General features: G+C 56.2%; 1 protein-coding gene and 2 long non-coding RNA genes across 7 annotated transcripts; 1 reads left to right on the top strand and 2 right to left on the bottom strand.

Moving 5' to 3' along the window:
• Window positions 1-931: 931 nt before the first annotated feature.
• On the bottom strand, window positions 932-17559 carry RNASET2 (ribonuclease T2). 4 transcript variants are annotated; one of them, XM_058735884.1, is made up of 10 exons: window positions 17407-17559; window positions 17105-17236; window positions 16166-16226; window positions 14298-14353; window positions 12448-12505; window positions 9629-9696; window positions 6255-6368; window positions 4121-4166; window positions 2601-2675; window positions 932-1345 (listed from the first exon to the last, which is right to left on the bottom strand). In XM_058735884.1, the coding sequence occupies exons 2-10, from the start codon at window positions 17179-17181 to the stop codon at window positions 1154-1156; spliced, it is 747 nt and encodes a 248-aa protein (XP_058591867.1). In that variant the 5' UTR covers window positions 17182-17236; window positions 17407-17559; the 3' UTR covers window positions 932-1153. The 4 variants fall into 4 exon arrangements, with proteins under 4 accessions (XP_058591867.1, XP_058591868.1, XP_058591866.1 ...); XM_058735885.1 differs by having other exon boundaries at window positions 12448-12498; window positions 14291-14353; XM_058735883.1 differs by having other exon boundaries at window positions 14274-14353.
• On the bottom strand, window positions 14390-16135 carry LOC131515177 (uncharacterized). Its single transcript, XR_009263495.1, has 2 exons — window positions 15229-16135; window positions 14390-15099 (listed from the first exon to the last, which is right to left on the bottom strand). It is a non-coding gene; the product is annotated as an uncharacterized LOC131515177 (long non-coding RNA).
• Window positions 17560-19220: 1661 nt separating the features above from the next.
• LOC131515178 (uncharacterized) lies at window positions 19221-21026 on the top strand. Of its 2 annotated transcripts, none has more exons than XR_009263496.1 (3): window positions 19221-19399; window positions 19840-19970; window positions 20827-21026. It is a non-coding gene; the product is annotated as an uncharacterized LOC131515178 (long non-coding RNA). The 2 variants fall into 2 exon arrangements; XR_009263497.1 differs by lacking the exon at window positions 19221-19399 and adding an exon at window positions 19510-19571.
• Window positions 21027-23809: the final 2783 nt, after the last annotated feature.

The following is a 23809-nucleotide window of genomic DNA, read 5'->3' on the forward strand; positions in this document are numbered from 1 at the left end:
AAGACGTGAGAGGAAGCATCAGTTATCCGAACAGCATGACCTTTGACGGCCACTCAGTTCGGGGGGGGCTTCTGTTATAGACAAGGTTCGGAACGTGTGGGTGGTCTTAGGGTCAAGTAACCCAACGTTCTGAAGGGTCGACCACAATGCCCAACACCGAGTACATTCTATTTTACGTGTTTGGTAAGGAAAAGAACCAGGACAGATAGATGGGTCGGATTTCAACCCACGCGGCCAAACACGTGTGAAAAGGGCCGAGAGCGAGGAGGAACGGCGTCGAGGGTTCCCAAAGCTCGGGAAGCCCATTTCACAGAGCCCTCCGTGTCCTCCGTTCATAGATGCGCCAGGTGGCGAGTCTGGGCAGCGCCTGCGGCCCCGACCGCCCAGCAGCAGAGCCATTTCGTCCTGCACCCAACGGAGGGGCGCGGTGTCCACGGGGGGAGCCCTGCCCTCGCGGCCACCCCGCGTCACGGTACTTCTGAGGACTGATTTGCCGCTGGTCCCCGCACTTCTGTGTCTGGGCTACGTCCTCACAGAAAGGAACCGAGGCAGGATTTGAACCGGTCTTCAGTCTGCAGGTCAGAGCACCGACGGGGCGGGCACGCCGGCCGGCACCTTGTCGCGCGCTCAGTGTCCCCCGCGGCCCCTCAGAGCATCTCGCCTGCCAGCACCAGGCCCTCAGGGGACATACCCATGCAAGGCCAACGAGGGGGAGGGGGGGACGTGGGTGAACGTGTCCTGCCCCCTCTGGCCCCGAGAAACAAGACGCGCCCCCCTGAGGCAGCTGGCGGAGACACCCGGCCTGACGTCGGATCGTCGGCGTGATCCCGGCGTGAGGGCGGGAGGCCTCCCGAGCCCCCGGCAGGTGCCCGAACTCCGAGGGCGCCCGCCTCGTCTCGGATGCCGAAGCGCTCAGTAAGGGAGAAACAAGGAAAATCTGTATCCTTTATTCCAACCGCAGAGCGGGCGAAGGCCTAAGCCATTGCCTCCCCTCTGTGTCCCCACGCTGCACCCGGCCCTGCGGGGCCTGCGGATCGGCTCCCGGCCGCGAAGACGGCGAAACAGACAGGCTCCCGGGAGGGACGGCCGTGAACAGACACTTCCGCTCTGGAGCTGCTTGTAGACACGCGGCCGTCTGTGACTCTCCCGCTTTTCAGTGTTTCCGGGTCTCGTCCGGTGGGGGGTAGAAGGCGGGGCCGTCCTCACAGACCTCCAGCCCCGGGCCCCCCGCTCCGGGCCGGCGGGACGCGGGCTCCTCGGGCTCCCCGGGCTCTGTGCAGTTGCGTAGCTGCAGCCCCTTGGTGAAGCACACCTCTATCTGGCCGATGGTCTGCACCTCCTCACCCTAGGAAGGGAAAGGGAAAGACGGAAAACGATTCTGACCTCAGACGGTCATCGATGGCGTTCGAGTCCCAGGCCCTGAAGAGACAAGGGGTGACTGCAGACCCGGGGCTCCAGGCGCCAGGAACGAGCCCCTCTCCAATGGCGCCACCCAAGGTGACGGGGCAGTGGGCCGCAGGGCCCGCCACCCGGCTCACCGCCCAGACGCTCCCCGTGCTGGCCCGGCAGCCCCGTGTGAGGGACACCGCTTAGACCCAGACACGCACACCTCTGTGCACGCAGCGGGTGCGTCACGGCATCGGGACGCGTGGTTTTGTACAAGAACTGGGTCCCTGGCACCCTGGTAAAAGGATTTAAGTCTTTACCAAAGCCGACGGAAGAAACTACAATTCACCTGTGAGACAAATACCCACGACTGACGTGACCGAAACTGACAACGTAAACCCTGAGAAATTTTGACTCCGAACGTTCCAGACGCCCACCTCCCTGCTCCTGTCCCCCAGCAGCCCTTGCAGAACGCGCGTGCTCTTCTGCCGGGACGAAGTCTTGAGAAAACAAACCCCATCCTAGTGTGGCGTCAAAGAACAACCCGCTTTACATATGAACAGAATCCCGGGTGGTTAACACACGGTGTCACATCGATGTCTGCTGTGCGACAGAGTGACTCACAGTAATGTACGTCACCCGGTGCTCATCACAGCAAGTGCCCCCCTTAACCCCCACCCGTGACCCCCCCACTGTCCCCTCTGGTAACCATCAGTGTGCCCTCTATAGCGAACACTCTGTTTCTTGGCTCGCCTCTCTTCCTTTGCTCGTTTGTTTCCTAAATTCCGCATTTCACTGGAAATCATGTGATATTTGTCTTTCCCTGACTGACTTGTTTCACGTGGCATCGTACACCTGCACACGGCAAGATTCCATTCTGTCTCGTGGCTGCACCATACTCCGTCGTATAGACACTACGTCGTCTTTATCCGCTCGTCAGTCGATGACGCTTGGGCTGCTTCCGTGATTTGGCTAATGGAGCTAACGCTGCTAGAAACATCTGAGAATGTGTGTCCCATCCGTGATGTGAAAACAGACACGGAACGTGCCTGTGCACACGCACAACCACCCCCCCCCCCCCCACACACACCCACAAACACACACACGCACAGCTCTGGCCCTGGGAACTCCGTGGTGACCACAAAGACGTCAAAAGAATTGAACTTGTCTCCTTGATAAAGACAGAAAGGACAACAACATGTAGCATATCTGACCGATTCTGGTGGAAGGCACTGGACTTTAGGGATGACTCCATATATGCTGGCAAGGGCGTCTTTAATGTCTGAAATCTGAAATGACACACGGTGCATTAGAAATGATACTTGGAAAAAAAAAATTAAAAAGAGTCTGTGTCTCCCCCTCTCTCTGCCCCTCCCCTGCTCATGCTCTGTCTCTCTCTGTCTCAAAAATACATAAAAACATTAAAAGCAAAGAAATGACCCTTGGCAAGAGGCGGTATGATGGCTCTGCCCCACGCAGACGTCGCTGACGTGCACAGCTGACAGCAGGGCTCGCAGACAAGGCTCGGAGGTGCCGGGGGAGGGGCTGTCGCCTGCTTGGGCTCCACCCAGTGGCACCCACAGGTGCCCCACACAGTTTCCGTCCTCCCCCCGCCCAGCTCTTCTGTCCACACCCAGAGCCTGGGTGCCGCGCGCAAAAGCTGAGAGTCTCCCAAGTGCGGTCAGATCAGCTTTCGCCGCCCGGGGACTTCTGTCTGGGTCACAACCTGCTGCCTCTGCCACCTAACAACGCGCCTGCAGCACAGACCTCCGGCGTCTGTTGTCCTCGGTGCCAGTATGTGCTTGAAATCAGTTCCCCGATGGGCACATTCTGGGCAGAAAGGAGCCCAGGGGACCAACGGGGCCCTGCAAACACCCTCTCACAGGGGCAGCTGACGCTCTCGCCGCAGGGTCACCCTGCCACCCCCGCTCTCACTGGAGGGAGGAGAACAGGGGAGCAGGAAGCCGACTGCACAGGGGAGCCGGTTGATTTCACAGTCAAGAGACCTGCGAAGCGGCCCAGGACGCAGCCATGACGCTGGAGACAAGGAGCCGCTGAAACCAGTCACTTCACATCTTTGTGTTAACCCCCGGGGACCAAAGTAGTTTAAATAGCGAAGATAGGCCCTCTAAAGCGGGAGTCAGCAAGCTTATTCTGCCAAGGCCCAGAGTGAGCGTTTCAGGCTCCGGGGGTCACTCAGACGCTCCCCGTCCGACCCCTGAGCCGTGTGGGCGACCGCAGGTGACCGCGGAGGAACGGCTGTGGCCGCGAGCCGGGAGGAGCCTGTTTATGAAAACGGGTTGTCCTGAGCGGACGACACTTAGCTTCCGTATCTGCTTCCCAGACAGCAAGATGTGGTCGCGGTACACGACTATCGTTTTACTAGGACAACAGAATCAACTCCTGGGCCTTCTTCTTCACACAGAATACCGCAAAAACCGAATGTGCTTCTCAAACGCATCCGGCACCGGCCCTGCGCGAGCCCAGAACACGCTTCTCACCAGGGGACCGCGAGTCCGTGCTTCAAAACCATGGGCGTAAGCCGTTTTCAGTTTACATTCAACGTGCACAGGGAAACAGAATTCACATAAAATCTATCGGAAACCTAATAGCGGAATAGGAGGGGGCTGGTCTGGGTCACTTCAGAACCCCAGTGTCACTCACAGGAGGCAGTGACGCGGGGCCGCTGCCGGGAGTCCCCGTGCTGGGTCAGGGGGCTCCACGTGAGACTTACCTGGTAGTAATTGATAGACGGCTTTATTCCCAACTTTTGGAGCATGCTAAAATTTAAAGGTAGAAAGATTACTTGTAACGTGCGGTACGTTTTCCTTTCTTATTCTTCTCAAACATCCTATTTCATAACAAAAATTAAGACACTCGGCACAGAAAGCACTTGCCGTCTACACCCTGGGCAATAAACCTGTGAGCAAGGACAGCAAATAAAGAGCGCTCGTGCTCCCCGACCACCCTTCACCCTCAGCGCACACTGCCGATCCGGCTCTCTCTCGAGCACGGGGTCCTTCCCAACGGCGTTCCGGAGGGCAGGATGCCAGGGGGTTGGCACACACGGGACCACCTACGGGCCACGGCTTTTCAAAAGATAGTTAGCAACTGATTTGGGATCCCAGGCTTCTCCCGGAAAAACCACACCTGAGCAAATCCTTACATACATTCAAACACCCACAGACCCGACTCATTTCCCAAAGCACACGGTTTTGACCAGCCATTCCGTCAAAATAGCACATGGCTAACTCCCTCATTCAATTATGGAGCAGGAGATAAACAATTCTCAGATTGAGAATCCCCAGCCAGCACTCGAGCCCCCATCATGCCCCCGCTGCCACCCCCCCCCCCCCCCCCGGATCATCTGGGCCACGATCACACAGAGCGGACACGGAGACCTGGGCTGCCTCTCTGGACGCTGACACGGCCAGGGAAGCCTGCTCGAGGAAAACCAGACTGACCAGGGCACGCCTGCTCCGGCCGCGAATGCTGGCAACACTATCTGCCGCGTTAACAGGGCAGTTTTTGTAAAGAGGACCCCAACAAGCGTCTGCATCTCTGCTGGAACAGGCAGGACGGACGGGGTAGTGGGCAAGGTCCTTAGGGCCCTAGAAATAAACGTGCCCTTGCCTTATCCACGCACAGTAAACACATTTCAAAGCCTCTGTGCTCTAGAAGTACAAAACTTGGCAAATTTTTAAATATTTCTTTCAAGCTGCAATATCCATGTTCTGAACATATTGGGTTAAGTAATACAAAACCTGGGGCGCCTGGGCGGCTCAGTTGGAGGAGCGTCTGGACATTGGCTCAGGTCACGATCTCATGGTTTGTGGGTTCGAGCCCCACGTCGGGCTCTGCGCTGACAGCTGGGAGCCTGCTTGGGATTTTCTCTCTCCTTCTCTCCGCCCCTCCCCCGTCTCTCTCTCAAAATAAACAAACGTGAAAACAAAATTAAAACAAACAAAAAAAAAGCACAAGCTCTGAGGCCGTGTTTGCAGGCTGTGCCCCTGCAATCCTGTTCCCCGCAAATCCTGCCCATTCCAGAACTGGGCCGGTCCCATCCGAACCCCGGGGGCTGCACGGCCCTGATGACAGTGAAACAGAGGACCAGCTGTGCGGGACGGGACACTCCCCTTGCGGGCGCCCCTGCACGCCGAGGGAGCAGAGCGGGCGTCCAGGGAACGGACGGAGGCTTGCGCGTCTTCTCGGCAACCGTGACCTACAGAGCTGACACACAGGCGTCGGCACGGGTGCCTGGCGGGGTTCTGGCTTGTTCTGACCAAAGCAAACGGTAGAATTTCCTGTCATGGCCTTGAAAATGAGGTCACAAGTGTATTATGACTCAGGTGAGGAAGAGTACGAATTCCTCGCACACTTGGTCACAGAAGCATCTAGATGCTGGCCGGCCAGCCTCCCCGCCCGATCTCTCGGTGACGGGCTGGGCCCTGGTGGGCGGGAGAAGGGGGTCCCCGGTCCCCGGCAGGGACATCGGTGGCCGTGAGCCAGCCTCCCCTGGTCTCCAGAGCGCAGGCATGGGGCAGGCGGTGCGGGATTCCGGGTCGGGAGCCCCGCCCGCATCCCCGCCCTGCCTGTTCCGGGGCCACCACAGCCGGGCCCCAAACGCTTGGTGACGCGCAGTCGACACAAACTGTCGTGTTAACGCAAGATCCTTCCGTGGGAAATGCCGGCCGAGAGACGCACGCCCGGTCGGTCTGGTTCCCTCAGGCCGACTCCGTGTCCGACGACGTTAGGGCCCAGAGGGGCCCCCGGTCCCCGGACGGCGCGGTTCCAGGCTCATCCCCAGGCCGGAGAGCCGGCTGCGGAGGGTGGCGCCCACGAGGCCCAGGCCCCAGAGAGTCCCCCACCTGTTAAGCGCCAGCTTCTGGTACAGGTCCAGGCCTCCCTCGAAGTATCTCTTCTGAGAGTTGAGGGTGTCCACCTGGGCCGCACACGTGCCGTGCTTCTCCCACTCGTGCTGCCTGTGAGAGAAGTTTCGCAAAAACCATCGGGTTAAAAGTCATCAAGCAAATTCGCAAGGAAAACGTTCACGCCTGGGACAGGACGTTCGACACGCACGTCGTTTCTTGCACAAAACAAGAGGGTAAAGTTCCTTCCGGATTGCCCTGCAGGGGGACCCAAGGCCCCAGGGCCGTGAGACCCCGTCACGCCTGCACCGTCAGCCCCGCCCGGAGACCCTCACACGGCAGCCCACTGAGCAGGTGCTGCTGGCGAACACGAATACGTATCCCAGAGAAACCTTCTTGTCGATAACCACTCCTCGGGCTTCGCTGAAGATTTAACGGCGAGGTGCTTTCACACTCCTCATTCGTGCCCACAACCCTGCAAGGCGAAACCACCACTGGCTTAGAAATGGGGAAACTGAGGCTCAGAGGGACTAGCCAGGCGCCCCGCTGAGGCCAGTCAGCCAGGAAGCCCAGAGTCCACGTGCAGGGCCCTATCCGGACGCCCGGCAAATGGGAGGTGTGCCGCCCGCAGGGGACGACAGCGGCCGCTCGGGTGTCGGCCACCCGCAGCACGGAAGGACAAGACGGCGTCGGGCTTCCTCTAGATCATCGGTGATTAGTTCGTAAGGTTTCAGCGAACCGCGTTCACGCCGGCGCTCGTAGGGGGGTCGTATGCCGGCTCACAAAACACAGTCCAAAGTGCACTCGTCCGCTGGTGAAATCCCCCACGGCGGCGGCTCTGAGTGACCACAGGGCTACAAGCAGCGACTCTCCCCAGGCCACGGAGACGGCGGGGAAAAGACACACACGTGTGAACAACTTTCTTCGTCTAGAGCAGCTTCCAGAATGAATCGTCTGACAGCTGCCCATGTCCTATGGGCTAGAAAAGGAGGGTCTTCCCGGCTGCACGTTTCTTTCTGGAGCCCGTGCAGGAGGGCGCTGGCGGACGACGCGGGACTAGTGCAGAGGGCTAGCACACTGGCCAAACGGCTCCTGGCTCGTAAGAAATACCCAGTGAAGGTCAATCGTTGTTTTGGGATCAAGCTTAACTCAATACCGCTGAAGGATCAGAATCTATTATTGTTAACGTGGTTCGAACATTTAATCCCACGTCACTTGGAATCGGGCATCTTTCATCTCACACAGAGTTGCCAGTTACCACTGGGAAGTGACCACCGTGAGTGGACGTGGGGGCCGCCCTCCCGGGCTGCCTGGCCCTCCTGCGGGACGGGAGGCGCGCGCCCCTCCGGGCGGCCGAGGCCCAGGGACACCTCCCACGGTGAGGCCGCTCGCCTAACTGGGCGACCCCAGTCCTCGTTCTTTTCCGTACAAGCATCAGAAACCAAAGAAAAATCCTACTTTGCAGAGGGCTGTGTACATGGTATTTCTCATAGGGCTAATCTTACTGATAGACTTGATCTCAGAGGATTATCTCAAGGGGGCAGTGACACCAAGGCCCCGAACTCTGCACCCCCGACTCCCATCTGGGACTAAACAGGACACTTTTCCTCCAGGAGCCCTCCTCGGCCTCCAGCTCCCAATGACAAAGCCGAGGCAGACACTCTCGAAGCTCACACAGGAGAGGCGACTTGGGCAGCAGGGGAGCGGTGACCCGAACGCCACGCTCGGGAGGCAGTGACGCAGAGTGGTGCAGTCAGTCCCCGCGTGTCCCCGTCCCCGGGAGCTCCGGGGAGCATAAATACCCTTAGCGCACGATGTTTACCTTTGGGCTTGGAACCGAAGTTTTCAAATGTGCCGTTTAACTATCCAACCTGAAAAAGTATCATTTTGCCTTTATTAGAGCCCAAAACTACATGTGTGCTCTGCCCACGTTATTCGGATTAAATGTTCGAGGGCCCCAATCAGACAGCCCTCTTTACGTGTACCTGTTGATTTATTTTTAAGTCACCCGTCAGTCTGCTTGATTCCATCCCAGAACATTGGAACAGGTAGAAAAACTATATTTTGCACACTTAGCCCGGATCTGTCATTTGCCCAGTACAATGTGAAGGCCTGGGCACTTTTTCCACTGTGTTTCCATCTCGACTTTATCTACCGTGAAACCGTTTTCTAGAACACAGCTGTGCAGCACGCGCCTGGAGACCTGCACCATTCACGTCCCAAACTCTGAGTGGTTTTCTCTGCCAAAGAGACGATTTCGACCTACAGACCTGGGTACGTTAAAGCCGCATCCCTGCCACACACCTGGAGTGAGATCTCAGCCGGGCACCGGGGAGGGGGGGACGGGGACAGGGGACTGGGGGTACAGGGGGTGCGGGGGTTCAGGCATCACTGCCACTCTACGTGGTTGCAGAAAGCTTCTGTCTAAAATGAATTCCTTTCCTGAACAGTCTCCACAATATCTCCAAACGGAATTAATCATTTTGGACAACATCTGAATAACTGTAACGTGAATCATGAGTTGCCACATAGGGGCGAGACAGAAAATCATTGTTTTCAGTTAACCTAATGTAAATAAAAGGAATGTTAATTTTACCTTCTTCAAAAGCAATGCTTTAAGAAGCGATGCTGAATTAAACACAGCGTCCTTCTCCTTGGCTCACCTCCCACCACACTCAAAAGACAGCCCTGGGCCAGACCACGGACTGAGCCACAGGTGGGACCTCCCTCTCCTCCCTAAGTCGTAGCATGAGACAGCCACCTTCGTCGGCACATCTTCTCTTTTCTCGACGTGTCTCGGGACAACAGCACAACGTCTTTAAGAAACACTCTCTCTGCGGGAGTTGCAGTGACTGCCTCTTAGATACGCACATACCTATCTGGGTTTAGTGAAACCTCAGGAGAGGAAGAGTCTAAACAAAGTGATGAACGAAATACGGATGAAGCACAAGCCTAAAAGGTAAATTCCACTTGTTCTCATGTTTTAGTCACCGGAGAAGGGCCCTGAAGATAACATGCCAAAGAAAAGCCCTGCTCAGTGCTCCCAAGGCTCACTTGGTGCTTCCCAGCCCTGCTTAGTGCTTCCAAGGCCTCACTCGGTGCTCCCCAGCCCCACTCGGTGCTCCCCGGGCCTGCTCAGTGCTCCCCCGGCTCCTCGCAGTGCTTCCAAGGCCTCACTCGGTGCTCCCCAGCCCCACTCGGTGCTCCCCGGGCCTGCTCAGTGCTCCCCCGGCTCCTCGCAGTGCTTCCAAGGCCTCACTCGGTGCTCCGCAGCCCCACTCAATGCTCCCCAGCCCTGCTCAGTGCTCCCCCGGCCCCACTCGGTGCTCCCCGGCCCCGCATCCTGCTATGGACTCAGTGGCTGCTGCCCTTACCAGAAATGGCTGTGATTTAGCGGATGGAGCACATCAGGCCAGTACATCTTCATTTCCGGCAGGAGATCCTGTGCGGGGGGGAAAAAAAAAAATCTGTGTAGGACCTAACAGCTCAAAACCTACCAGGCAAATTTGATAAACTAATACGTTAGAAGAGATGAAAGGATTCTGCCTCGCTCTGCAGGAGACGTTTCTTAAGACACGTATGAAAACGAAACCTGACTAATCACAGAAGTGTGTTTGAAAACGCAAGCGCTCGTAGGTGAGTGGGTGAAGTGGCCGTGCAGACAGGGAACACTACTGCCCAGCTCTAAAGAGACACGGCCATCGGCCAGGAGGGGACGCGGGGGAGCCTTCAAAGCAATAACCAAGCGGAGGCAGCCAGTCTGAAAAGGCTGAATGATTCCAAACGTGCGACGCTCCGGAGAAGACAGAAGATCGGAGACGGTGGAAGGGTCGCTGGGGTCAGGGGCTGGCGGACGGAGGGGTGAGTACGTGGAGAACAGGGGATTTCCGGGCGCGAGGCTGCCCCGTAGGATACAGTGGTGGACGTACGTCACATGGGTCAGGACCCCAAAACTACGTGACACAGCGCACACCCAATGGGAACCCTAAGTTCTGCGAGTGATGAGGCACCGATACCGTAACGAGGGTCCCGCACGACGCAAGGTGTTAACAACACGCGACGGTCTGCGTGTTGGGGGCACATGCGTGGGCAGTCTGGTCTCCACTTAATTTTCCTGCTTTAGGTTTCTGAAACTGCCCTAAAGAGTAGCATCTACTCGTTAAAAGAGACAACACAAAATACAGGCTCCGTGTGGGCTGGGCAGTCTGCGCCCCCCGTACCGTAGTTTCCCTAAATTGAACGGTGCTCGGGCTTACGTTCCAATTTCCATAAACCCCCGGGACCAGAAATAAAGTGAAACCGTGTAGAAACAAACTCAGGACAGCTTCGCTCTGTCCACCAGTCGCAGAACCACTGGGCCCCCCCCACCCGCTCCCCGGCCCCAGCCAGCCCTGTCTTCCAGGAAGCTGCCCCCCTCATGGTGTCCCCGTCCCCGTCTTGCACCCCTCACACTCTGGCTTCAGTCCCCGCCAGCACCGAGGGGGCGGGGGGAGCGGCCCGCTTTCCTCGGGGACCACCGCTGCCCTGGGCCGTGTGCGACAGAGCAGGTGCCCCGGCACCGACCTGAACGCCTCCCCGCTTTGACCCCCAGGCCGCTCCCTCCAAAGGGTACTTCCAGCCTTCCTTTGATGAACCCCGCCAGCGCTCCTCCACGAACCCCCATCCCCGGCTCCCCCCCGCCCCCCCCTTCTGGCTGCTGCTTCACAAGCCCCGTCTCTCCTGCTTCTCTGTCCTGCTTTTCTCTGTCCTGCTTCTCTGTTAACCCTACGGCTGCCCCAGGCTCGCTCCTGCTGTCCTCCCCGTCCCCGTGCTGAACTCCCCAGCCGCGCGCTGGTCACACCGAAGGTCCTCCCCGGCCCACACCTCTCTGCTGGCACACACACGTAACCCACCTGGACGTTTCTGGGGCACTGCACCCGCAACAGGCTGCCCGCTGAAGCGCAGTCCCCTGCCGGGCCCGTGTCAGGAAGGAGACGACACCCGGCCTAAGCTCCTGTCCTGAGTCCCGCCTGATGCTCCCCTCCAGCCAGTCCCCCAGCCCTGTTCATTCCACTTCCGGGCTCCCCTCTTGCTGTGCATTCCCACAGCCTCTCCCTGCTCAGCTCTTCACCCCTGCCTCGTCCCCCCACGCCCGCCGCCCAGCCGGCAGCCAGGGCGGCTGCTGGGACACGCGGGTCACGTTCACTCTGCGGCCTGAATGCTCTGGGCACTCAGCGCCGTCACAGCACCAGTGACCTTGGTGCAGGCCACGGGACTCTAGTCACGAACGAGCCCGCGGGATCGGGCGAGCTGACCCGCGTGCGGGAAGGATGTCTGAAGAGTGGGACGTGACCAGGCTTTGGGGCACACTAATGATTCTTACAGATGGTCCTCAGACCCCGGCCTCCAGGCTCAGGCGACTGAAGGTCCCTCACAGGAAGGGAGGAGGAGCAGAGGAGACCCTTTGGACTAGAGCAGTTAGAACGATCTGTTAGAACTAACTGCCTTGCCCTTTTGGGGGCCGTATCTTCACGGGAAGGAAACTAGTTTTAGCACATCCTGAAGCTACCCCATGTTTTCGGGGAGGCCCCAGCGACCTGTAAACCCAGGTACTAGTTAGATCACACACCGGGGGTCGCCCGCATCCCGCGGGGAAAGGGAAGCGCCCCTGCGGGTGTGCATACGCAGCGGAGATCTTCTACGAGCAGGGCTTGCCAAAGCCACTCCCTGGGCTATTCTGTGACAGGGGCGATTGTGCTGGAAAGGCCCAACCCTTCCTCCCTGCCGGCAGGCCCTACTCAGAAACCCACCCGCCACAGCCAGAAAGGACAGGCGTGGTGCCGTGTCTGTCCTCCGAGCCAGAGCTGTCCAGAAACGCTAACCCCAGCAAGCCGACCAGGAGTCACGGGGGACCGGGGACTAACGTGGGCTGGCAGGGGATGGCCAGGGCCGTCTCCGCTCACGTCTGCTTTCACTTCGTACAGTTCACTTGGGAGTGGTTCGCGCCCAGGGCAGAGGAGACCACGTAGTTCGAATTTAACTTGTGGGACTGTCTTAGCTATCAGCAAATACGAACAACGTGCCAAGGGTTCAATCTTGGTGAATAACGCTCGGGAGTCCTCATTTTCAAACATGACCTTGAGGGCACGCTTGCGGAGAACAGAGTTCACTGAGTCCAATGCTCTGCAGCAGCGACACGACTAAAAGTTTGTACCTTAATCTCTTGGAAGTTAAAGTGCCACGATCTGTTACACTCTTCCGCTTTGTCAGGCCTCGAAATTAAAATTAAAAACAACAGAAATTAGTCTCGGTCGAGATGGCTTCCAAAAGGCAGGAGGAAACACTTCCAGTAAGGTCTGCAGAGAGCAAAGGAAGAGAAACCGTCACATGGTGCGAGTCGCTTAACAAAGACGCTCAGGTATCAGCGGTCACGGTTGCGCGTCTTTCAAAGACATCGTCCAGGAGAAAGGCAAACAGGAAGCAAACTGAACAACCCGGTAGGGGGCGCTCTGGAGTCAGGGTGGGGTCTAAGTCAACTGCCCTCTGACAATCTCCCCTGCTGCTGGGCAGACCGGCAAGTTCCCCTCTCTTCCAATGGCGATGAGGGCGAATGAGGACATACATAATGGGCTCAGGCAGTGGCTGGCAACGACCCAGGATCGGCTAGTACGATTTCTTAAACCACCAAGCAAGGGTACCCTCCGACTTCCCTTTGTCTGTCTACTTCGGGACACGCCAACTTCCTGTCTTCAGATGAGTTCCCAAGGCCACCAAATCTACTTTCCAACCCCTGATGTGTCTCTAGGGTCAACGGGCTGGCCCAGCAACCCGAAATCGGTGCAGCCCCCCCGGGGACGAGAGCAGTGCTGTGCACCGTCCTTCCAGCCACAAGGAGAGTGGCAGGTACATCAGTAGGACCCAAGAAGGCCAAGATCCCGGAGACGAGTGTCGGGGTCACTGGTGAGTCTGGGGCGAAGGAGGGGCCAGAGCCCGGGCCCCAGTCCCCAGTTTAATTTGCTTCCCACAAAACCCTGTTCCTGAGGAGCAGGCCTGTGCCAGCAAAGGCCAGCATGGCCCTCCTGTCGTGGGAGCGGCAGGATGAGGCACCCCTTTGACGGGGCAGAGTGATGTGTGCGGTTAAACATCACGAGAATATGCACAAATAGGGAAACGATAAACAAAACGCAGGCAAAACCAGAAAAATGAATTTGGGTACTGTGACAGGTGCCAACATAGATACGTGTAATAAACGAGTGGGACACTTGTGTATTTACTTTTATATATCTACTCATTGCCCCCAAAAGAAGGACAAAATGAGGAAATTACACTTACGTCTTAAAATGGGCCCAGAGTCCCTAAATGCATGTTTAAGCCAGATCGTTACTGTTCTATCAAGACAGAACCGAACAGCAACAAAATCAGGGTTATTTCAGAAAGACTGAAGATGCCATAAATAAGGATTTGGTCTAGCGAATAAACTCCTAACAAAAATCACGAGTGTAACCGTTTGGACCGGCCTCAAGCTACTTTCAGGTTGGCTAGCTTCTTTTTCCCGTTTCAATTTTTTTTTTCTAATTTTTTAAATGTTTATTCATTTTTTTTTTTTTTTTTTAATTTTTTTTTTTCAACGTTTTTTATTTATTTTTGGGACAGAGAGAGACAGAGCATGAACGGGGGAGGGGCAGAAAGAGAGGGAGACACAGAATCGGAAACAGGCTCCAGGCTCCGAGCCGTCAGCCCAGAGCCTGACGCGGGGCTCGAACTCACGGACCGTGAGATCGTGACCTGGCTGAAGTCGGACGCTTAACCGACTGCGCCACCCAGGCGCCCCAATGTTTATTCATTTTTGACAGAGTCAGGGCCTGAGTGGAGGAGGGGCAGAGAGAGAGGGAGACACAGACTCGGAAGCAGGCTCCGGGCTCCGAGCTGTCAGCGCAGAGCCCGACGCGGGGCTGGAACTCACGGAACCGCGAGATCATGACCTGGGCTGAAGTGGGATGCTTAACCGACTGAGCCACCCAGGCGCCCCTTCCTGTTTACATCGGAATCACACTAAGGGCTTGCCATAATCCGTGTATCGTCCAGTAGTCCGGAGGGTCTCTGCAGTCCTTTCCAACTTCCTGCAGAGAAAGGACACGAGAAAACAGAGCAAATAATCGGTTTCACTGTTTATTTAGATACACGTAGCACCTTTCCCTTCTTTTCACATATACCACCAGCCATAGGCTGCGCCCACACAAACCAGCCCCCAGGGGATCTGGGGAGGATTCCAGTGCGGCCCTACATGGGGGGGCGTGTTGGTCCTGGAAGGAGGGGTCCAATCTCACACAATTACTCGACAGAACTAAAACCTGAGTTTTGCTTTGCCTTTCCTCTTTTTAAACGTGTCCTCAGATTAAGTCAGCCTGATGGAAGCACTCACTTGCCCATAATTTTCGTAACGTGTAACCAAAAGTACCCGTGTGGGGATGACGACACCCAGCTAAACTCAAGGGTGTTCAGGCTCCAGGTCCGAACGCGGTAGTGCTACACGTATGGAAACTGCGAACATTCTGGAGCAAAGACACCAAGGTGAGGAAGGGACAATGAAGATAAGTTCACAGAGGTAAACCCCAGTGGCATACTCTCCCGGGACCTCCAAAGTGTTTAGCTAAAGTCGAGTTTTTCCAAAACAGCCGACCGTCAAGAACTACACTGGCCGTCAGACCAGACGAGACCCGAGTCCTGCCCGTCGCCCCCGCAGGGAATAAGCCCATGAAAAGCGGGTGTGGGTGTCTAGCGAGGACAGGCGAGGCACCACGCAGATTCTCAAGCCTTTCCTCTCGGGGTCGCCTGGGCAGGGAGCAAGCTTCTGTCCCAGGTCGGTCTGGAAAGGAGGGAGGCTCTGGTTTAGGAGACCGGCCTGCGGAGGCATGAAAGGTACCCGCCACACGCCGAGGGGGCAGAAGGGCAGGACGACCCAGGGCAGGACCAGAGCAGGGGGCGTGAACCTCACCTCTCCCAACCCCCAGTTTCGCCCCCCAGGAAACCACCACTGGCCACAGGAGCCAGGGCTTCTGCCGCCTCGACGTCCAGTGTCTCAGGCGAGCCTGTAAGGGGGCGCTGGGGCGGCTTTTGTCCACCATCGGCAAGTACCGGTCAGTGCCCGGCGTGTGCCCGAGGGCCTGGGCAGAGCACCGAGGAGGGTCGGGGAGAGAAAGACACATCTGTCGCCACACCTGCAATGCCCGTGTCACTCATGCGGGGAAGGAGCCCAGAGACAGCCCCACTGCCCAGGAAGATGCTTCGGCCAGAGTAATGACAGGTCCCCTCGTCAAGGCCACCCTGTATTGAAATTCCCTAACAATGACATTTCACAAGGAGTTGATTTTTTTTGTTTTGTTTTGTTTTAATCTCAGTTCTAAAGCCTCAAGGCAGGAAAGCACTTCTGGTATATTTACAGTCAGGGCCCAGGAACACACCCACATTGGGTCACAGTAACGCCTCACCCACCAAACGACCTTGTTCCCTGCCCCAGGGGCAAACCTTCTGTGTCCCCTAAGACTGGGGCTGTCCACACGCAGCCCCTCCCACCGGAACCTGGGGCTTACAAAGCTCACAAGGCCGACCTGCTGGGGGTGTAGGGGGCAGAGCCAGGTCTCCAGCAGAGCTCAAAGCTGGTCAACAGCAACCCCGTTCATTCTCCTCCCGTCCAACACTCTACCCGGAGCTCGGAAACAGCACCAGAGCCAGAAAGACACGGTACGGTGCGAAGTTCGGAAAACCAAAACCAGAGAGAGCAGCCTCAGTAAGAGTAAGCGACAGATGGCCAGAAATGACATGCCAGCTCACGAGGAAACATGCGTGTAAACGACTCTGCATGGGGCTTTGACGGAGGAATGGGGGTGGGGGGGTGGGGGGGGTTGCGGTGTGGTTGAGATCAGAAAACTCACCTTGCACACTGTTACGGGCCAGTGGTGAACCATAATTAGCTTTTTCCACTCATGGTTGTCACTGTTAAAAAACAAAGGACTTACTTTTCAAGAACTGTTTTAAAGCTAAAGAAAAATTAATTCATCTATCCATTCACGCCATTGTTCGTTCAACAAACACCGAGTGATTGTGACCAGCCAGGCACCACCGGGAGCAAGGGACAAGTCCCCAGGCCCTCCTGTGGACAGAGGCGTTGCTGTGAGCAGGGGACCAAGTCCCGGGCATTCTTGGAGCATACATGCCAGTGAGGGAGACAGTGACGGTGGTAGCCAAGAAAACACACATGGTGCCCCATGGTGATGAGTAACAAAGAATATAGGGGCGCCTGGATGGCTCAGTCAGTTGAGGGTCCAAGTCTCGGTTTCTGCTCAGGTCGTGATCTCACAGTTCGTGAGTTCGAGGCCCAAGTAGGGCTCTGTGCTGACAGTGCTGACCCTGCTTGGGATTCTCCCTCTCTCTCTCTCTCTGTCCCTCCCCGGCTCATCTGAGCACCGTTTCTCTTTCGAAATAAACATTAAAAAAAAAAAAAAAAGGAATAGAAGTAAGGAAGAGAACAGGCATGTCAGCAGGGAGGAGGGGAGCTGAAATTTTAGACCAGAAAGCCAGGGACGGCCCGGAGTGGGGGGGGGGGGGGGGGGAACCATAAAGTGCCTTCCTCCTAAGGCTGGCCACGAGCGTAGAAATAGAACCATCACTGTCCGGCAACCTGAAAAGAGGAAGAACCAGCACTTCCCAGATACTACTGGAACCTAACCTAAATGCGCGTCGACAATCCCCGACGCGCCGTTCCCGCCCGCACCTGCACCCGCAAGGGCCGCGACGCCGACCCCACGCCCCGGGGCACCGCGCGGGCCAGGCTGAGGCCGCACCAGGCGCTCGCAGCCGTCCAGGGGACTCACCTGCTCGCGCCGCCCACGCGGCACATCGCCAGGCACAAGGCGCACAGGAGCAGGCTGCGAGCGGCTGCAGGCTTCATCCTGCCCGAATCCGGGGGGAGACACACAACGTCCGGCGCCGGGCCCTGCGTCTCCCTGCAAACGGGCAGAATTCCTGAAGCCCGCCCACCTCTGACCGGCTGCAGGCCGCGTCCGCCGTCCCGAGGGGGCCCCCAGCCCGCCGTCCGGCGTAGGCCTCGGCCCCCGAGTCCGCCGTCCCGAGCGGGCCCCGAGCCCGCCGACCCCAGCCCGGGGAGCCGCCTCACCTGAGTCCCCCAGCCGCGCACGCGTCTCTGCCAGGGCTGCACCGCGACCCCCTGCCGCCACTTCGCGGTCGCCGCAGCCCAGTCACCGCCGGGAAGTGCGCCTTTCCGCTTCTGGGCCCCCGGCCCCGGACACGCCCTCGTAGGCGGGCACGCCCCCGGCCAGGCAGACACGCCCCCGAAGCCCCGCCTCCAGGACACGCCCCCGGCCGGGCAGACACGCCCCCAGCTCGGCAGATAAGTCCCCTGACGCCCGGAAGCTCCTTCGGCCTCGCAGACACGCCCCGCCCCCCCCCTCCCCCCGGCGCCTCGCCTCCGAGACACGCCTCCGGCCCGGCCGCTCGCTTTCCACCTACTCGTGCTCCTTGCGGAGGAGGTTTCCGCTTCGGCCTGGGTGCCGTCCGGCCTCGTGTCCCTTCCTGTCCCGCACCGAAGTCGACTTTAAAGGCCACCGTGTGCGGGCTGTTTGGATAAAATATGTATGTGGCTGTTCCGTGATGTCTGCCTCTCGCCCCGCACCGACCCCTTCCCCGGGGTGGGGGGTGGGGGGTCTGGCGCCGCATGGTGGGGGGGGGGGGAACGGGGTCAGGACGAGTCAGGTGTGGGAACCGGCTACCAGGGGCCCCGCCGTACCCGTGGTGACCAGAGGTGGAGGCTCTGTGGCCCTAGTGAGACTGGGGAAGGGACGCTCGCCCAGGGGGTGCGGGGCGGCGGGGGGGGGGGGGGGGGGGAGAAGCGGGTTCGTCCCTGCAGACGGACGTGGATGCTCGGGCTTTCTGGAAGCTGGCCCGCGGCCACGTGACAGCCACGGGGCCTCCGCACGAGGGCGTGGGGAGGAGCCTGCGGGTGAGCCACGGCTCCCACAGGACATCAAAAGGGCAGGTGGGGAGGCGTCCGAGGAGGGGCAGGTTGTGCAGGAGCAGGTCCAGGGAGGCAGCGACCAGCAGCTGACATTTATGTGAACACATCATCCTTAGGTCAATGCTTACGCCTCGCAGACTGAGACTAGGGACAGCTTCTGGGCACTTTCACTCCTCCTGGTTTCCCTGACAGGTCACACTGTAATGACAAAGTGTCCAAGCGCCAGTGGCTCCCACCTCCTACCCCCCCCCCCCCCCACACACAGGCTGACCTGAGCTCTGGCTTCTAATGGCCCAGCAGTGGGGGAGCCCCGCCGTGGCTCTGAGCCCTGGGGGTCTGGTGGCTCTGAGCCCTGGGGGTCTGATGTCCCATCACTGGTGGCCCAAACAGGTCACATGGCCAAGCCTGGCCTCAGGAGAGTAGAAAGTATCCTTCTAAGGGTGGGGGTGGGGGCTTGCAGCCACAGGGCAAACGTCTGGGACATACGGGGAACGGTGGCAAATAGCTGGGGACAGCAACTAAACGAGGAGGCAGAAATAGGACCTCAAGCAAACCAGGTGGGCAAGTGAGGGGTGAGGCGTGTGGTCGTGTGGGTTTGGGGTCAGAGGGCCCCATGCCACTGCACAGAGGGGCAGCCTGCAGGGTGGCAGTGAGGGAGCGGGAAGCACAGGGGACGCTCACACTTGACTGAGCAGCTGTGCGTGGGCAGGCAGCATCTGCTGCTGGGGAATTTGTCAGATGCGACTAATAAACACCAACACTCAGTTGTGGAACAATGGAGCGTGCGGAATGTCAGGGTGCAGAGTTTTCAAACATGTTCCTCACTGTCTGTGTGTGTGCTCCAGGAACGACACCCCGGGAGCCTGCAGGGTCCCGGCCAGCCCGGGAGGAGGGCCTCATTGGGCTCAAAGCTCATGTTTACTGGGCGTCTCCCAAACAGACAGCCTTGACCTAGGCCAGGAGGCGCAGGGTGGATGAGGGCTTCGGGTCGAAGTTGCCTCGTTTTGGAGCAGGAGGCGCACAGAGGCCAGGAGCATGTCCTCCGACGGCCGATCGTCTGTTATAAGTTACTGCTCTCCCACCTGTTACCTGTGTAAACCTGGCTCCTCTAAGCCTCGGTTTCCTCATTCATAAAGTAGGAAAGCGATCCTCTCTAACAATGTGTCGCGATCATCAAAAGGGATGTCACTAGTGGCTTGGCACGAGCCCACTGAGCCCAGTGCAGGCTGGGAGTTCAGGGCTGCGTCCTCTCTCACCGCAAGCTCTCCGGACCCTCGGCTGGAGGGACGGACAGCAAGGTGCTCCAGGTGGGAGCTCTGCAGCTTGTTTCCTGGCCCTGAACCTGGCTTTGGGGGCGCTGGTTGTAGACCTTGTGTGTTAAGGGTGTGACGGGCGACTGTGGCCCCCGTCTCTGCTGTGCTCATTCAGGGTTCTCAATCCCTAAATAACTTTGTCACCCTCCGGGGAATCTTATTTAAAAAAAAATCCTCTGCATTCTAAGTTATTTGTATGCTGAGATAGTTAGGACACTTTCCAGATGTTTTCCCTCTGACCTCTCTCTTCTCTTACTCCCAGGATGTGTGGCCTCCCCATGCAATGTGGCCACCACCCTGGCAACTATTTTGTGGACGTGTTTGTTGTGGGCAGTGTCTACAACGCAAGAGGGATGGGAGACGAGCAGGGAGGCCAGACAAAGGTGTCTCGGGGTAAAGTTTCTTGAAGATGTGACTAATAGTTGGAACCACAGGGAACAAACTTTCTGGAACAGAAAATGACTAAGTCAAACAGCATGAGACTCTGAACTGCGAAATAAAAGAGTATACAAACGGGGCTGCCTGGGTGGCTCAGTCAGTTAAACATCCTCGATCTCTGCTCAGGTCATGATCTCACGGTTCGTGAGTTCAGGCCCCGCGAGATGGGTTCTATGCTGACATCGTGGAGTCTGCTTGGGATTCTCTCTCTCCCTCTCTCTCTCTCTCTCTCAAAAATAAATAAATAAAGGGGCGCCTGGGTGGCTCAGTCGGTTAAGCGTTCGACTTCTGCTCAGGTCATGATCTCACGGTCCATGAGTTCAGGCCCCGCGTCGGGCTCTGTGCTGACCGCTCAGAGCCTGGAGCCTGTTTCGGATTCTGTGTCTCCCTCTCTCTCTCTGACCTTCCCCCATTCATGCTCTCTCTCTGTCTCAAAAATAAATAAATGTTAAAAATAAATAAATAAATAAACAAACATAAAAAAAGAATATACAGTTGACTCTTGAACAACTCAGGGCTTAAGGGCATCAATGGTGTGCAGTCAGAAATCTGCGTGTCACTTTGGACTCCCCCCAAAACTCAACTACTAATAGCCTGTTGACCAGATGCCCTACTGACAATGAAAACAGTTGATTGATACATGTTTTGTATATATACTGTAGTCCTAAAATAACGCAGAGAAAAGAAAATGTCATTTCTATGCTTGGATGGATACAACTTTGAAAGAACTGACTGGTTTAGTAAAAGAAGTCTACCCACCCAGAAGCTAGAAAGAAGGGCACACGCTTCAATTTTGCAATTGTTTTTACAGATCCTAAAAGACCTGGCTGTCGAGCAAAGCAGGTTGGCCGCACCATGTCCGGGAGGAAGGGGACTCATGACTCCATGACCCTACAGTCACAGAATTCCAAATAGGAGACTATCTAGGCGTAGCAAACACCCCTCCACATGGGGCACCGCCTCCTTCAGGGTGCCTGAGGCCATATTAAATTTTATTTACTATTTCTTGAATTGTTTTGCGTTCAGTTATGTAAAATAAACTTTTCCCTCCCTTCATCATTGCCATTAAGCCTTTAGACTCTAAACAAATCGCAACGCGTCTGTTTAGGAATTCGATTTGGCTGTGTTGGATATTAATAGAAAGTCCACGTATTTTTGGTCCTTCCATAAAATATGAAGAAAAGTGCTCTTAGCATCCTATATTAAACTGTGTGGTTACATATATGTGTGCAATCGAAAAAAAATCATAAGGAAACCCACATGTAAGTGGACCCAAGCAGTTCAAGTCACGTTGTTTAAACGTCAACTGTATTAACTTTATTCTTTGATGACAAAGTTTAGACTTCAAGGCCAAGGAATTCTTACCAAATGTTTACTCAAAGGTGTATTATTTATGGTATTTCTGACTGCTCTCATAAAAGGCTCTGAAGACGGAAAAGCAAAAAGATGAGTTCACTCACCTACATGTGCACATGCGTGCACACAGCCAGACACACATTCACATGCCCTCCTGCATAGATATTAGAACAAACGGTTTACTTGGCTGTTTTTAACAATGACTTACCGTAAAAGAAATAAGCTGTTGTAGACTTCTCAGGGATTCCTACAGAACTGAGTCGTCCTTCAGAGAAATAGTCTGCATTATGAATAATAGTTGAATATTGCATTAACTGTTAATGTAGTAGATAGTCTAAACATTTTGGTCTTGACCGATCGTTTTTAGTAGCTTAGAAAAATACAGATAACTAATGCCCGGGCTTATTGGAAAGAGCACCAGCTCTAAAGCCAGCCATTGAGTGGCACCCTGTGGCATTAGACAAGGTCACGTGAGGCTGGAGATGTGTCCCTCAGGCCCTGGGGTAAGGGTGAAGGGGTCTGCTATGCTGCACTGTGCTCGGTCGTTCCACCCACCCTCACCTCCTCTGGAGAAAGATTTCCTCCGTGAGCTGGGCAGGGGCCCATATGCATTACGCATGACGCTGCCTGCACAGAGAAGCTTGTGCCGTCTTTGAATACAAGTCCCATAATAACAGCTATCCCTTATATAGGAGCATTTACAAGTCAATTAAAAAAAATCTCAGCTCATTCAAAGAGAAACAAACGTCTTCCCCCGGAGTAGATGGAGATAAAAGGGCTCCTACTGGTCTGGCCTCACAGCCCCCCCACGCCCACCCCCCCATCCTGTACTCTCTGCCCTGCCCCTCTTCCTCCTTCTTAGGGGTCCTGTCCCTCCTCTGCCCCTCCTCGACAGCACCCTCCTCCGGCTTCCCAGATCCACTGTGACATGGAATGCTGCTATATAGCTCTTCCCTTTTTCCTCCTCTCTCTCTTTTTGTTAATTTTAAAAAATTTTTTATCTTATTTTATTTTTTAAATTTACATCCAAGTTAGTTCCCATATGGTGCAACAATGATTCCAGTAGATTCCACGATGCCCCTTACCCATTTAGCCCATCCCCCCTCCCACAACCCCTCCGGTAACCCTCTGTTTGTTCTCTATATTTAAGAGTCTCTTATGTGTTGTCCCCCTCCCTGTTTTTACATTATTTTTGCTTCCCTTCCCTTGTGTCCGTCTGTTTTGTATCTTAAAGTCCTCATATGAGTGAAGTCACAGGATATTGATCTTTCTCTGACTTATTAATTTCGATTAGCATAATACCCTCTAGTTCTGTCCACTCCTCCTCTCTTAAAGCGTTTAAATTATAAGGACAAAAAATATCTAATTAAAATGTGGTGGCACTCTGTATCGCAGAGTGGCCTTGGCATTCTTTCCAGCCCAGAGACTCTTCCAGAATCTTGTCTTGCTCTATCGAGATATGGAGACCCCCTCCTCCCCGTGAACCTGGAGGGGATTGCTGACCCCTGCCAGAGAGAAGGTGGCAGAGGGGATCCCGGGTGGCTCCCGAGGCCACACGGCTGCCACAGCCCGGGATGCTGGCTGTGAGGACACCAGCAGCAGGCTGTGGGGAAGCACCCGCTCGCACGGACAGAGAGACAGAGAGACGCCTGGAGAGGCCCATCTGGACGGGAGCCGAGAGCCAGCGGCGGCCGCCTGTGGGTGACCCGGGCCCCCTGGCCTTGGCCTCTTCCAGCTGAGGCCTGCGGTCATCACAAGGCGGGGCCGGTCATCCTGTCGTGGCCTGTCTGGACCCGTGGCCCGCAAAGTTAGTGAGGTTAATGAATAGCTGTGCACCCCACTAAGTTTTCTGTTGTTTGTTCCCAGCCCTGGAAAGTGGGACAGATAGATGGTTCTCAGTGCAGGGAGCTACGGAAGGGGGCAAGGAGGGAAGCCAGGATTCTTTGAGAGGAGTTGTTCTGTAGATTTAACTTCGGAACAGTGTTTTAGGCAACAGTTTAATTCTTAGAAAGGCAGCCTCTAGTAATTAAAAGCAAAGTGGAAGAAACGTAAGTTGGTATTGAATAGTTGTGTACCCACACGGAAGAATTCTTTGAAGCCACTTTATTTTTTTAGAAGTTTATGTATGTATGTATGTGTTTATTTATTTATTTAGAGAGCGTGTGCGAGGAGAGGAGTGAGGAGAGAAGGAGAGAGAGAACCCCATGCAGGCTCCACACTGAGTGCAGAGCCAGATGTGGGGCTCGATCCCACCAACTGTGAGGTCATGACCTGAGCCGAAGAAGTCAAGAGTCAGGTGGTCAACCGATTGAGCCACCCCGACACCGCTGAAGTCACTTGAAACCCAGTGATTGGACTGTGCTTCCCAGGGGGACACATCCTAAGGCAGAAAGAGCTGGGAAGGCACCCAGCTGTTCCCAGCGCCCCTTTTGGTAGTT

The sequence above is a fragment of the Neofelis nebulosa genome, chromosome 6, assembly GCF_028018385.1.
Source record: "Neofelis nebulosa isolate mNeoNeb1 chromosome 6, mNeoNeb1.pri, whole genome shotgun sequence".
NCBI lineage: Eukaryota > Metazoa > Chordata > Mammalia > Carnivora > Felidae > Neofelis > Neofelis nebulosa.